Below are 14,924 nucleotides of genomic sequence, written 5' to 3' on the forward strand. Positions count from 1 at the left end.
GCACCCCAAGCGATGAGGGTGGCGCTGTGGTCTAAACCACAGAGCCTAGGACTCGCCGATCAGAAGGTTGGCGGTTCAAATCCCCATGACGGGGTGAGCTCCCATTGCTCGGTCCCTGCTCCTGACAACCTAGCAGTTCAAAAGCACGTCAAAGTGCAAGTAGATAAATAGGTATCACTCCGGTGGGAAGGTGAACAGCGTTTCCGTGCGCTACTCTGGTTCGCCAGAAGCGGCTTAGTCATGCTGGCCACATAACCCGGAAGCTGTCTGCGGACAAACGCCAGCTCCCTCAGCCTATAGAGCAAGATGAGCGCGCAACCCCAGAGTCGTCCGTGACTGGACCTAACGGTCAGGGGGTACCTTTACTTTTACCTTTACCTGCACCCCAAACCCAGCTTGCGCACTGGACTATTTAGATTGGCTGGGACAGATTGGTCAGCTTAATGTCTGAGAGAGGGCTAGGAGGCTAAAGGAAGAACAGCAGATTGAGTGATTATATTATCGGGGTGGGGGTGGGGGACTTTTTTCACCATTTTCCAGAGCCAATAAGGATACATTTCTACTTCCGCTTCCAGCCAGCCAAGCCAAGTAGACCAGGGACTTGTGGCTGTTCCCATGGAATGGGGGCTTGAGGCTGTTCAGTGGGGTGTCAATTAGGCAGGCATAAATCTGCAAAATGTTTGCATGGAAAGCCAGATCTTTGGAGCATTGCATCAGGAGTGTTGAGGGTAGCTGCGTGGCCATTTGGAACCTAGCCAGGATGTCAGTTTCTGATTAATAAATAACAGTGTGCACACAGGTGTGCATTGGTCTCAGTGTGCAGAACTTTTCTCAAAAGAAGATGCATCTCTTGTTCGAGATCCCTGTGTTTTTCCTTGTAGTCCTCTACTCCTATTTAGAGGCTCTTGTCAAGCTTTTCATTCCCATGAAGGAAAAATGTGTCAGCGGACAAATTGTTCTGATCACTGGATCCGGCCATGGGCTTGGGAGAGCCACTGCTTACGAATTTGCGAGGCGCCAATGCAAGTTAGTTCTGTGGGATATCAACAAGGTATGATTGTGTTATTGCTAGGATTAGAGCTGGGTTAGTCTACACTGACTGGACCTTTTTCAATAGCATCCTCTAAAGAATTCTAACTGGTTTTTGAGGCCCTTTCCCAGTGAGCTTTCAATCCCTTTCCATTTCTAGAATGGCGTTGAAGAAACTGCTGAAGAATGCAGGAGGCTGGGAGTCACAGCGCATGCTTTTGTGGTGGACTGTAGCAAGAAAGAGGACATCTACAGTGCTGCAGAGAAGGTGAGCCTTCAGATTCCCCCAAAGGCTTCCCCAACTTGCTATGATGCCAGTATCCTAAAGTTCAGCTCCTGCCAACCTAGCAGTTCGAAAGCATGCCAGTGCAAGTAGATAAATAGGTACCACCGCAGTGGGAAGGTAAACGGCGTTTCCATATGCTCTGGTTTCTGTCACTGTGTTTCATTGCTCCAGACGTGGTTTAGTCATGCTGGCCACATGACCCGGAAAGCTGTCTGTGGACAAACGCCGGCTCCCTCAGCCTGAAAGCGAGATGAGTGCCACAACCCCATAGTCACTTTTGAATGGACTTAACTGTCCAGGGGTCCTTTACCTTTTTACCTAAAGTTCAGCAAATTATTAAATATTGCTATTGGTTATTTATATAATATCGCTATTTGTGCACACCCTCCTCCTCCTTTGGCGATCACTCATAGCCGAGTAAGATTGTCTTCCATAAACACAGTTTTAACAATGAGTCCGTAAGTGACTGTGGAGGCCAATTCTGGATCCACACGTCCTTCCACAGTGGGGACATTAGTTTCCAGGCGGGGGTTGATCACGGTGTGGATTTGCCAAGTGTGCCTTCCTCTTAGCACACTTCTCCCTTGCGTCCTGAGTTTAAGTGTCTTTGGTAAAGGCTGTTCTCCAACTGGAGCATTCACAGGCCAGTGTTTCCCAGTTGTCAGTGTTTATACTACATTTTTTAAGATTTGCCTTGAGACAGTCTTTAAACCTCTTTTGTTGACTACCAGCATTACGCTTTCCCTTTTTAAGTTCGGAATAGAGTTTGGAATAGTTGCTTTGGAAGACGATCATCAGGCATCCACACAACATGACCAGTCCAACGAAGTTGGTGTTGAAGAATCATTGCTTCGACACGGGTGATCTTTGCTTCTGCCAGTACACTGATATTAGTTCGCCTGTCTTCCCATGAACAGGAATGGTAGGAGTGGTAAGTCACTGTCAAAGATCACTGAAATGGAGGCCTTGAAAATGCCACTAGATATAGATATATCTTTATTGTCATTGTCCCATGCAGGACAATGAAATTGCAAAACTACATAAAACTACATAAAAACTACATAAAACTACATGAAACTACATAAAAACTACATAAAACTACATAAAAACTACATAAAACATTCAAAAACCCCTAAAAACTCTAAAACCCTATTTTAAAATACACTATACTGTAGAAACCCCTTATGCTGCGTTTAGAACCAGAATTGCATTTGCATAGAAACTGTTTCTCAGGCGGCTAGTCCTGACCTTTATAACCCTATACCTTCTTCCAGAAGGCAGAAGCTGAAAGAGATTATTTCCGGGGTGCGTACTATCATGTGCTATCTCTGCCGCTTTCTTATGGCACCTGGCAGCATAGATTTGATCTAAGGTGGGAAGAGTGCACCCAATTATTCTCTCTGCAGTCTTTACAATCTTGGATAGGCATTGTTTTTCCCCTGGCCGTGCAGCTCCCAAACCATACACACAGACCATAAGTTAGTACGCTCTCCACAGTGCAATGGTAAAATGCCATCAACAGGTTCTTTGACAGATTGTTTTTCCGGAGGATTCTCAAAAAATATAACCTCTGCTGTGCTCTCTTCACCAGCTCTTTGCTGTTCTCTCACCAGGTTAGGTCGTCTCTCAACTCCATTCCCAGAAATTAAAACACTGAGACCTGTTCCACACACTTCCCCTCAATAATAAGTGGCTGAATATTCAATTTACATTTCCTAAAGCCCACAATGATCTCTTTTGTTTTCTTTAAGTTGAGGAGTAAGTTGTTTTTCCTGCACCACTCCCCCAACTGCTCAACTTCCTTCCTATAGGCCACCTCCCCCTCTCCAGCCGTGATTAAACCAACCACCATTGTATCATCTGTGAACTTAATGATCTTATTACTGGGGTATTTGGGGGCACAGTCAGCTGCATAGAGCGTATATAAAAGCGGGCTCAACACACACCCCTGCGGCGTCCCCATATTCGTGATGAGATCCGCAGAGACGTGGGAACTCAACCTGACCCTTTGGGAACAGTTTGATAGAAAATCTAATATCCACCTGCACAAACATGGTGGAAGTCCCAGATCTAATAATTTGGGCACCAATCTATGCGGAAGAATAGTATTAAATGCAGAACTAAAGTCTACAAATAACAGTCTCGCATAGTTCCCTTGCTTCTCCAAATGAGTCAGGACAGCATGTAAAGCCATTGCCACAGCATCCTCTGTGGATCTCTTTGCCTTGTACGCAAACTGGTAAGGGTCAAGTCCCACTGGCAGACAAGATAAGATGCGCTTCCTCACCAGTTTTTCGAAACATTTCATTATAATGGGTGTCAATGCCGCAGGGCGAAAATCATTCAGACTGTCTATCTTTGATGTTTTTGGCAGGGGTATAATGGTAGCGGATTTCAGACAGGGTGGAACAGTGGCTTGGGCCAGAGACTGGTTAAAAATCTTCGTAAAGATTCTTGCCAGTTGGTCCGAACAATCTCTTAGCACCCTGCCAGCCACCCCATCTGGGCCCATAGCCTTCCTCGTGTTTACCTCCTTTAATACTCGCCTCACTTCTCCCTCTTCCACCCTGGCAGCATTTCCTGTAGGTAGTGACGCCAATAGCTCTGGCATCCCTGTTGGAGTCACTGTTGGTGTCACCTCAAATCGGGCAAAGAAGGTATTCAACTCTCCCACCAAGGAAGCAGTACTCTCTACCATTGATGAATTCCTTGATTTATAACCAGTCAGATGTTGGACTCCCTGCCACATTTGTCTAGTATCATGATTTCTCAGATGGTCCTCAATTTTTCCTCTGTACTCCGCTTTTGCTTTCCTGATACCCCTCTTCAAGTTTGCTCTTTCTATGCCATACAATACCCGGTCCCCAGTTCTAAAAGCAGAGTTTCTGGCCTTCAATAATCTCCGAACCTCTCCCGTCACCCAGGGCTTCCTATTCGGATACAACTTAACATATTTTTCCCTGGTGACATTTGCTGTGCAGAATCTAATATAATCCAGGACCGTTGATGTATAAGTTTCTAGATCTTGATGGTCGAAGATATTCCAGACGGTCTCCTGGAAACAGTCCTGCAGTTGCTGAGAGGCTCCCTCAGGCCACACCGTAACCATCCATGTTTGTATCTGGCCTTGTTTCCTGAGGGGTGTGTATACTGGTGTCAGAAGCAGGGACACATGATCTGAACCACGAGGTGCGCCCAGGTCTTGACCTCATATGCCCGTCTAATGTTCGTATACACCTTGTCAAGAGTATTTTCTCCCCTTGTTGCACACTCAATGTGCTGATGGAATTTTGGGAGTACTGCCCTCACATCTGTGTGATTGAAGTCCCCCGCAATGATGTGCACAGCCTCCGGGTATCTGCTCAATTTATCATTGATGTTTTCATGCATGCTACTCATGGCCCTGCATGCATTTGCAGTTGGTGCTATGCACACCGCTGTTAATACCACTGTTGTAAATTCCCGGGGAAGATAGAAAGGTCTGCATTTAATTGTCAGAAATTCCACATCCGGAGAACAGTAGGTATCCAACTTGACAGAGTCTGTACACCAGTTTTGATTTACAAAAATACACACACCCCCACCTTGTTTCTTGCCAGAATCCTGTGTCCTGTCCCACCGGTACATTGTAAAACCTTGTAATTCAACAGCTGTGTCTGGAATAGCTGAATTTAACCATGTCTCTGTGAGTATCAGCACACAACAATCCCGGATGTCTTCCTCCACTCCTACACGAAGCCTCCATTCGTCAAGTTTATTTGCCAATGATCTCACATTAGCATAAAAGATACTTGGAAGAGGTAGTTTACATCGTTGTTTCCTTAAGGAAGATAAGCATCTTTATTCTCTCTTTCATTTGACCTTGTCCTCTGCAGCCTCTCTTCTGCTTCCGCTCTCTCCTCCTCCTCCTCCAACATCAGTGATTTATGATTTCTGGAATCTCGCACGCCCGTGGCTGCTCCCACACAGCACAGTTTCTACATCTGTATCTGCTGCAACTTCTGTCCCTGTACAACAGCATTTCATATCGACTATAAATAATTCGTCCTAACAAACCCTGACTCCCCTCCAGGGAACTCTCAGCCGCAGCGTCTGCACGCGCCGCCATCTTGGAAAGGCTAGGGTTTTGCCAACAGCATCAGCTTACTACACTTTTTAGTGATAGCTGATCCATGGCCATTTGATGTACCTTTGGGGACTATTAATTTGGTGTGTATTTATTATTGGTTGGTTAACATGCAGGGCTGTCATTTCTTTCACAGGACTGTCTTTGAATGGTAATGGTTTTCATTTCATATTATTGCTAGCTGATGAAGATTTATCATTGAAACAGTTCATTATCCTGAAAGATCTTTGACCTTTGACAGTGACCTACCACTCCCGCCATTCCTGTTCATGGAACATTTATTTGATTCTTATTAGTTTGTGACTCCATGCACATATTATACGTCTTCTGTTTATGAATTTTGAAACAGTATAGTGTTATAAAAATATTGTCTGTATATTATTAGCTGACTTGTTGCTTCTTGTTGTTTAGAGTGTTCTGATTTGCAACACATAGGATTTTCTTTGTTTTTGTTGTTGTTGTTGTTTAGTCGTTTAGTCATGTCCGACTCTTCGTGACCCCATGGACCAGAGCACGCCAGGCACTCCTGTCTTCCACTGTCTCCCGCAGTTTGGTCAGACTCATGTTTGTAGCTTCGAGAACACTGTCTTACCATCTCGTCCTCCGTCGTCCCCTTCTCCTTGTGCCCTCCATCTTTCCCAACATCAGGGTCTTTTCCAGGGAGTCTTCTCTTCTCATGAGGTTGCCAAAGTATTGGAGCCTCAGCTTCACGATCTGTCCTTCCAGTGAGCACTCAGGGCTGATTTCCTTCAGAATGGAGAGGTTTGATCTTCTTGCAGTCCATGGGACTCTCAAGAGTCTCCTCCAGCACCATAATTCAAAAGCATCAATTCTTCGGCGAACAGCTTCTTTATGGGATTTTCTTTGGGTTAGACCAAGTCAGATCATTGGTCTTTCTAGTTCAGTATTCTCCACAATGATTGGGAGTAGCTCTCCAGAGTTTTGAGCAGGAGCCGTTCCCAGCCCTCCCTGGAATTGTTAAGGATTGAGCTTGAGACCTTCTGAGGTGTCACACATATCTAGGCTTCATTATAAGCTTAGCAGCAGGAAGGCTTGGGAAATGGTAGGTTGCGTGCCAAAGACTTAAAGGAAAACATGCCCATAGCTTCTTGTGCAAGGTAGTTTCTCATTCTCATTCCATTTGTTTTATATGAAGTAAGCGGCATTGCAAAGAGAGGTGTCTGTTGCTCGTTGGCAGCTAGCCAAATTGCAGAGATATATTCAGTGGAGATTTGTGCATTAGGTCTCCCAGGGCAATGCACCTGTAAAAAATTAAAATATTTTTTAAAGTCCTGCACTATCTCAAAACCATACTCTTTTCTCCTACCATCAAATCCTTCCACTTCACCTGAGAGAGACCCGTGGAGACATTTCTGTCCCTCTCCTCTTCTCTGGAGAATCAGCTCTCTGCACTGCTCAGACAGGCGATCCCTCCCTGATGGAGAGCTCAAAAATCTTGTTCCTAGTTTTGCGAAACTTTGTTTACTCCTAATAAATGCAATGCCCTTTTCAATCATCATCATAATCTTATTTGTATGTTGCCTTTCCGTAGTAAAAACCATGCACAAGGCAGCTTACATGAAAAGATTTACATAAATACAAGTATAATGAAAGTAGCCAAAAACATTTAAGAAAACACATCACAAAGAACACAACCAAACTGAACAATTTCCACATAAATCATAAGATCTAAATAAGGAGATGTAAAAAAATCAGTAACAGCAAAAACCAAAACCCCAACAACCCCACCCTCAAACAATACCCCAGCCAAAGAGTCTGTTCAGCAGCCTCAGCTTTTGTAGCTGGAGTCAGTCTGGAACCCAGACAGATGGGAAAAGGCCTGAAAGGCAGGGAGCAGGTCTTCCAGGACTCACAGCCAAGATGGAATAATAAATGGAATAAAAACAGCCAATAATGAAAATAATTGACCAACTGGACTTCTTATGCTATTTGTTTTAGTTAGGGGTTCAGGGCAAGATCCTGTCAAAGTTAAGCGCTTTCCCACCCTATGGGGGGGGGGGAAAGAAATTTAACAATTAAAAGTTGCTTTATGCTGATATCTAGTACCCACCTGCCTGGGAGCAAGCCTTGTTGAACTGCATAGGATTTCATTCAGGGTAGACATGCATAGAATGGCACTGTTAGGACTTCATTAACCCACTCAGCAGGGTCAAAGGTGAGTCATGCAAATCTACCTGTCCATACTCACTGGCGATAGCAAAATGAATATGAGAAATTCAAGAAAGTTGCAATCCTGGCACATATGCTTGTGGAGATTGAGGCACAGGATCATCCTACATTTCTGCATAAAATTTGAATGTGCTTATTTATATTTACAGTATAGATGCCCCCGGGAAAGGAAGGCATTGAGGAGCTGCTAAAGGTGTTCTGTGCTGACCCTGTGCTTTGCAGTGTGTCCAACCACCCTATAAGCAAACTAATGTGTGTTTTTTTAAAAGTTTCTAAAGGGAGGATCTAGGCAATACAGAGCTTGCCACAAAATACACGAGGGCTCATTCCCTAAAACCCTAATCTAACCTCCTGTAATCTGTAATTTTATTATTATTTGCATTTCTTCATTCCATACATCATAAAATGTCTCAGAGCAGCTAAACACCTCTGCCCTATATTACTCCCTTTCTTTAAAGGTGAGAAAGGAGATTGGAGATGTGGACATCTTGATGAACAACGCCGGGGTGATCTCCCCAACAGACGTGCTGTCAACTGAGGATCAAGCCATTCAAAAAATGTTTGAAGTCAACATCCTTGCTCACTACTGGGTAATAAAGAATCCTTAAGCACAGCCCTGTTGCAAGAACAGCCCTATGAACACATCATTGTGTAATGGGAGGTACTGACATTCTTGCCATGATCTCCTGCAGCCTTCAGGCAACCTACTGGCCTCCAGATTATTTGAATGACAAGCTTTCATGGTAGTCCTGGCAGGGGCTGATGGGAGTTGTAGTTCAAAACATTTGGAAGGTGCCATGCTGGCGAAAGGGCGGACTACTCTCTCACATGGATAATGTTGGAGCGTTCCCATGAGTGCCACAGGGCAGGTTGGTGTTATGTTGTTGGAAAAAGCAATCAACTCCCCCGCCCCCCAGTTATATTTTATTAAATTTTCAAAAACATTCACATATACTGTACACTCCAATACATAATATTTTTTTTTCTTTTCTTTTGCCGACTTCCCACCCCGATTTCCATCATCTGATGTGACATTGCACCTGAATAGTTCAGCACTGTTTTATTAGTGCAGCACAGCACTATTTCGTTTTTATTTCTGCATCTGGTTTTCAAATTTATACTATAAATTGTTCTGCTCATCCTATGGATTGAAGACGTGTGATATTAAATAATGCATGTACATAAAGAACTAGGGTCCCTTCTCCTTGCCCCTCCCCACTATAATTGCCACTTGCACTTGAAAGACGGGAGAGTGGAACCTACGCGACTGCATTGGCCCCTACGGAATAAAACCCACTTCAGAATAAATAAAGGAAACTAAGAACAAAGAAACCTGAAATAACAACAGCAGAGTTGGTACAACAGTCGCTACTGTTTTACTAAATGGCTGACTTCTCTGGAAAGTTACCAGGGCCGTCTTACCCATAGGTGCTAGGGGTGCAGGGCACCCAGGCCCCGGACTCCCAGGGACGCCAGACTGAGAGTCCGGGGCTGAGATTTGGAGTCCAGGGATTGGGAAGAGCCGACAGCCACTGCCGAGTGGAGCAGAGCCCATCGGAGCACCACAGCTCTTCTGTGGGTGAGCGAGGCGCTGAGGCAGCTGGCCAGCTCTGCCCTCCTGCACACCTGGGATTGGTGGGCCGTTGAGAGGCCCACCCAGTGCATGCTGCTCACATGAGGCGCCCGGCTTCACTCAGTTGCCGCTGCCACCTCCTCACACTCCTGGGGGGGGGGGGTTACCATGCAGCGTGGTCTAAGTCTGGTCCTAGGTCAAGGGTAAGGAGGCTGTCCGTCAGGGGCGGAGCAAGGAGTTGGATGTGGTCAGGAACTCAGGAGAGCAGGTCAGGGTGCCAGCAGGAACAGGATCCCGCAACCTGGGTATGGGCTGACTGGCCTTTTTCTCCTCTGAGGCCTAGGGCGGTCCCGGCCCACAGGTGACTCACCTCTCCTGGCCTTAAGGCGAGCACTCCTCCTGAGAGAACTTAGTTCCCTTTGCCTCTCTGCCCTGAGCCTCTGCAGCTCAGGAGAGGCTGGAGGGTTACTAGACCCAGGGACAGCTTCACCTTCCCCTGACAGGGCTGGGAGAGGAGCACCTGCAGGCAATGGGTCCTCCATCCCCTCAGGAGCCAGAGCGGATTCAGCTGGTGTCTGCTCCTGAGGATCTAGCACAAGTGAGGGCCCTTCCGATTCAAGCCCCTGCCATGGCTCAGCCGGCCCTGGAGGTGGGGACTTCTGTGCAGGCTGGGATTCCTCAGGTTCAGCCTCTGAATCAGATTCCCAGGCCATCACAGCTGGGCTCTGCTTGCCCGTCCCCCAGGCGCCCCTCTTTGCTCTGCTGCCTCGGGCTCCTCTGTTGTTGCTGAGGCGGCTGGCCAAGCCAGCTCTGCTGTGCGCAACTCACCAGCCCACCCCCTTAAAAAAAGTCATCAATTTTGGGTTTCCCCTCCCTAAAAAAAGTCAACAACTCTGGGCAAACGGGGGGGGGGGGGGAGGTTTCCGGGCGGATCTTTGCACCCCGGTGCCCCATATGCTTAAGACGGCCCTGAAAGTTACTCCCCTTTCTTTTTAAACTTCTAGACCGCAAAAGCATTTCTACCAACCATGATGAAGAACAACCACGGCCATATCATCACCGTGGCTTCTGCTGGGGGACACATAGCGGCTCCCTTCCTCGTGGCTTATTGGTGCGTATATAGGAGAGACATTTCCCCATCAGCAGAAATAAAAGAAGCCATAAAATAATACCCTACTCTTGTTAAATTTGTGAGTAAATTTACCTGTACAGTGGTGCCCCGCAAGACGAAATTAATTCGTTCCGCAAGTTTTGCCGTCTAGCGAATTTTTCGTCTTGCGAATTATTATTTAGACAAAGGAAACAAAGTCGCGAGACGTTTTCGTCTTGCGAAGCAAGCCCATAGGGAAATTCGTCTTGCGAGGCAACTCGCAAACGGAAAAACCTTTCGTCTAGCGAGTTTTTTGTCTTGCGAGGCATTCGTCTTGCGAGGTACCACTGTATTGGTTTTATTTACCCAACAACTGATTTTATATGGAATCTTACCTTTTGAGAAATGCAGCTTATAGGAAGAATACTTCGGATGGGATTCAGCTTTTTCTTCCTCCCCTCTCCCAGTGTGTGCACCCCAGAAATGTTTCCCCGAGGGTCCCCCAACTATCTGGAGGACATTCTGAGTATGTGTGAGGAGCAGCCACAGAGAGGACGGGGGTGGGGTGTTCTGTTGTGCAAGTGGACATTTGCCACACAAGCAGAATGGCAGTTCCTGTTCTAAATGCAGCTCCTGCTCCTGTTTCAGAAGCTGCACCTATGGATTCCCAATGGTGTGGTGCCATTTTCTGGAAGCATGAAAGTCTGTGGTGCGGAAGGCAAGGGTTCAGAAGTTCTGGAATTCAGGCAGAAGCTCTTTGGACTACATCATAAGTGTCCAGCCAATGCCAATACATACTTGAAGTCCACAAGCTTGCGATTCTTAATTTATATACTGCTTCTTGGATCAGGGACACGGGTGGCGCTGTGGGTTAAACCACAGAGCCTAGGACTTGCCGATCAGAAGGTTCTCCCCTGTTCTCCCATTGGATGTTTGGGCTTGACTAAGGGCCCCCTTACCTGCACCCCAAGCAACACAGGTGGCTCTGTGGTCTAAACCGCAGAGCCTAGGGCTTGCCGATCAGAAGGTCGGCGGTTCGAATCCCCACAACGGGGTGAGATCCTGTTGCTCGGTCCCTGCTCCTGCCAACCTAGCAGTTCGAAAGCATGTCAAAGTGCAAGTAGATAAATAGGTACCACTGTGGCGGGAAGGTAAACGCCGTTTCCATGCGCTGCTCTGGTTTGCCAGAAGCAGTTTAGTCCTGCTGGCCACACGGAAGCTGTAAGCCGGCTCCCTCGGCCAATAAAGCGAGATGAGCGCCATAACCCCAGAGTCGGTCACGACTGGACCTAATGGTCAGGGGTCCCTTTACCTTTACCTCTTGGACCAGAGGTCCCCACTTTGGTGAACAGCGCATGGATGCCACCAAAGATACAATGAAAGTACCATGAAATGCAACAAGCCAATCATTTGTCAAAATTACGATACATGTAAGGCAGCGGAATCACAGCATCAGGCAGGGGTGGGGAAATTGTGACCCTCCATATGTTGCTGGACTCTCAACTCCCATCAGTCCTGGTCAGCATGGACAATATAGTGAGGGATGGTGGGAGTTGCAGTCCAGCAACAGTTGACGCACCACCATTTCTCGATCCCTGATGCAGAAGGAGAAGAATAAAATGATTCCCTCCCAAACTAAAGGATTTCAGAGTGCTCTCACCATTTCCACATCCCACATGCTTAGGAGCTAGAAACCTGAGCCCAGTCAATAAGAGATCATCATAACTATAGTCATCTTACTTTAACCAGAGGAACTGAGTGGTGCTTGATTCCTAACCTAAAGCTAATTCTCATGACCCTGGGATTGCTGAGTGGGCAAAGATTTCACTGAATATCCAAATCCCAGTTGGCCAAAATGTGCTTCCAGTAGCTGATCAGCAGTTGAGTGGCAAAAGCACATGCATGCATTATAAAATTAGCATGTGGAGAGGAAGCTCATAAGTCTACTCTAGAACAAATTCACTCCATATGTGTAGGTCTGAGGTTAGAGAGGGCCAACAGCTCTAAAAACAGCTGCATGTTGTCCCTGAATATTTGTGATGTTTCATGTGAGATTTGTATTGTGCCGAAGGCAATCATGATCATCCAGCCAATAAGCTATGTCCAAAATTTCTCATAGCTCGTCCAAATTCGCTGCAGTTGGGCTTCACCGAGCTCTGACAGAAGAGCTGTCTGCACTGAAGAAAGACGGGGTCAAGACTTCATGCATCTGCCCTATGTTTATAAATTCCGACTTTGTCAAAAATCCGTCTTCAAGGTACTGAATAAGAAAGGTGTGACATTGACATTTAGAAAAATCCAATGTTAAAAGTGCCCTTTTGTAGTGCCAATCATTTAGTCCTTCCTTTCCTTTTGTTCCGTCTATTGTTGTGTCCCAGGTGTCTTTTTTTATTGAACATTCATGATGATTTGTGCTTATCAAGATGTTATTTTGGTGGTCATACACAATATCACTTTCAATACTCTTTTTGCCTGCAAAAGTTTCAGGGGGGTCATATTGCTTCATTTCCAACAGTAACTTCCTACTGAAATCCTGTAACTTTTCACGCCACAGATTATATCGGTGGCATAGCGTGGGTTTTTTGTGGTGCTTTCCAGACAGCAATAATGTGGTAGGTGGTATTGGGGAAGCGTCGCAGAACAACAAATAAAGCAAAATAAATCCACCACTAACACACTTTTATAGCATCAGAGAGCATGTTGCAGAATATTGCTGCAATAAAATAACAGTCTGGAGTGGCCCAGCCTCTTTTTAAAATAATCTGAGTTTCCATTTAGATTCGTTTTAGGTCGTTCAGTTAAAAGAAATCCTCCCCTACCTTCTCTTGTGTTCTGGCTTCGTTTACCTGTAGTCCAGGCCTATTATGTGAGCATCATCTCATTGCCTGATTTTTGTACTGGTCGCAAGTTCCAAGCCTTGACCTTGCAAAGAATAGGCAAATAGAATGTTGCTTTTTTCCTCTCTAACTTCAGATTAATGCCTCCATTGGAGCCTGAAGAAGTTGCAAGTCAAGCAATGAAGGGAATTCTAACCAATGAGAGCATGATTTTCATCCCACGATTTCTGAAAGTCAGTGTCATGCTGGATAGGTAAGTATGCTGAAAAATTAAAGCCAACTGCTAAATGTATTTTTTTTAAAAAAACAAAACACAAAAACCAAAACCACTTTTGGCCTAATTCATGTGTCTGTTGCTTTCAGAGTGTTACTTCCAGGTAGACAAATGACAGGGAACATATAGGTCTTCACATGTTGTTAGACTATAACCTCGGTCATCCCTTACCATTGCCGTGCTGGCCACAGCTGATGGGAGTCAAAGTCCAACATTTAGAAAGTTGCAGGATGCCCAGCATTGAAACAGGTAGTCAAAACTAATATATCTTCCTCTTTTCTCCAGGTTTCTTCCAGCTCGTGGAGCTAAAGCTTTGTGGAAGCTGAATAAACTTAAATTTGATTTTACCATTGGATACAAGGACAAGGAAAACTAAGGGGATGGGATTCCTGTTTGTAATCGCTTTTAACTCTTTGAAGCTTTAATTCTGGATAAAACCTAATCTGTTAGAAAACCTATCATACACCTTCTCCTTGTAGCAAGTAGCTCCATCAACCTATCTATGTATGAATGGCATGCAGTGGCGTAGTGTGAGGGGTGCAGGGGGGGGCTGGCCGCACCGGGCGCAACATCTGGGGGGGGCGCGCTCGCAGCTCTCTGCCCCTACCTGGCTCACTCACTCTCTCTCACTGCAGTGCTGGTGTGCGAATCCGATCCGAGCCTCCGGGTCGCCGCCCACTGTGGAGGGGGTGGGTGCCAGGCGTGCGGTGCGGAGAGAGAGCGAGGGACTATCTGGGGGAGGGACAGTGCAGCGGCCGCCCAGCGCAGCGCTGAGCGCAGGAGAGAACCACACCAGACCAGACCAGGCAGCAGCAAGAAGAAGCTGGCAGTGGCGGCAGGTTAGGGGTTAGGGGGCGCAAATTACCTGCCTTGCCCCGGGTTAGGGGGCGCAAATTACTTGCCTTGCCCCGGGTTAGGGGGCGCAAATTACTTGCCTTGCCCCAGGTGCTGACAACCCACGCTACGCCGCTGATGGCATGGAGAAATCAACTTTTCCTTGCAACTGAAATGATGTCTTCCTATCTCTTAAGAATGGTGTAATCCAGAGTTAAGTTTCCTCCCTCTCTAAACAAAGAAATAATAATGTTTTGTTTCATGAAACGAATGAAGCCTCTAACTCAGTTCTTTCAGGGAGAAATGCAAAATGTCATTGGACGGTGGATGAGGCATTTACAACTTTCCCCCTTGAAGTATGAAATAATGCAGCAGAACCCAATAAACATGAGTGTGAAATATGGTTTTCCTACTGTATGATCATGGATGTAATGTTGGTGGGAGACAGGGAAGGATGTCTCCTTCATACTTTACAAACTCTGCTGGGAAATATCAGGATCAAACAACATTAATAGCATGAATATTTATGAGTGCCCACATTTTTTCACTCATGTGATCCTTTGTTTTGTGCCTGGAAAATGCATGTCACAATGGCAAGTAATTTAGTATTTCCTGCTGAGTGTCTACAAACAGATTACATGAAGTGTATCTGGCTGATTTTACCCATTCCTGGATGTTTCTCTCC

At 46.1% G+C, this 14,924-nt stretch overlaps 1 protein-coding gene across 2 annotated transcripts; it reads left to right on the forward strand.

The window, feature by feature from the left end:
* The first annotated feature begins 795 nt into the window (after positions 1 to 795).
* On the forward strand, positions 796 to 14,642 carry LOC114604128 (estradiol 17-beta-dehydrogenase 11-like). Of its 2 annotated transcripts, XR_013394134.1 has the most exons (8): positions 796 to 1,051; positions 1,190 to 1,297; positions 8,090 to 8,221; positions 10,209 to 10,315; positions 12,414 to 12,551; positions 13,268 to 13,384; positions 13,691 to 14,317; positions 14,351 to 14,642. XR_013394134.1 is itself a non-coding variant. In XM_028743973.2 (7 exons), the coding sequence occupies exons 1-7, from the start codon at positions 842 to 844 to the stop codon at positions 13,779 to 13,781; spliced, it is 903 nt and encodes a 300-aa protein (XP_028599806.2). In that variant the 5' UTR covers positions 796 to 841; the 3' UTR covers positions 13,782 to 14,642. The 2 variants fall into 2 exon arrangements, 1 of the variants encoding a protein (XP_028599806.2); XM_028743973.2 differs by having other exon boundaries at positions 13,691 to 14,642.
* The last annotated feature ends 282 nt before the right edge of the window (positions 14,643 to 14,924 follow it).

This window comes from Podarcis muralis, chromosome 9 (genome assembly GCF_964188315.1).
Source record: "Podarcis muralis chromosome 9, rPodMur119.hap1.1, whole genome shotgun sequence".
Taxonomy (NCBI): Eukaryota; Metazoa; Chordata; class Lepidosauria; order Squamata; family Lacertidae; genus Podarcis; species Podarcis muralis.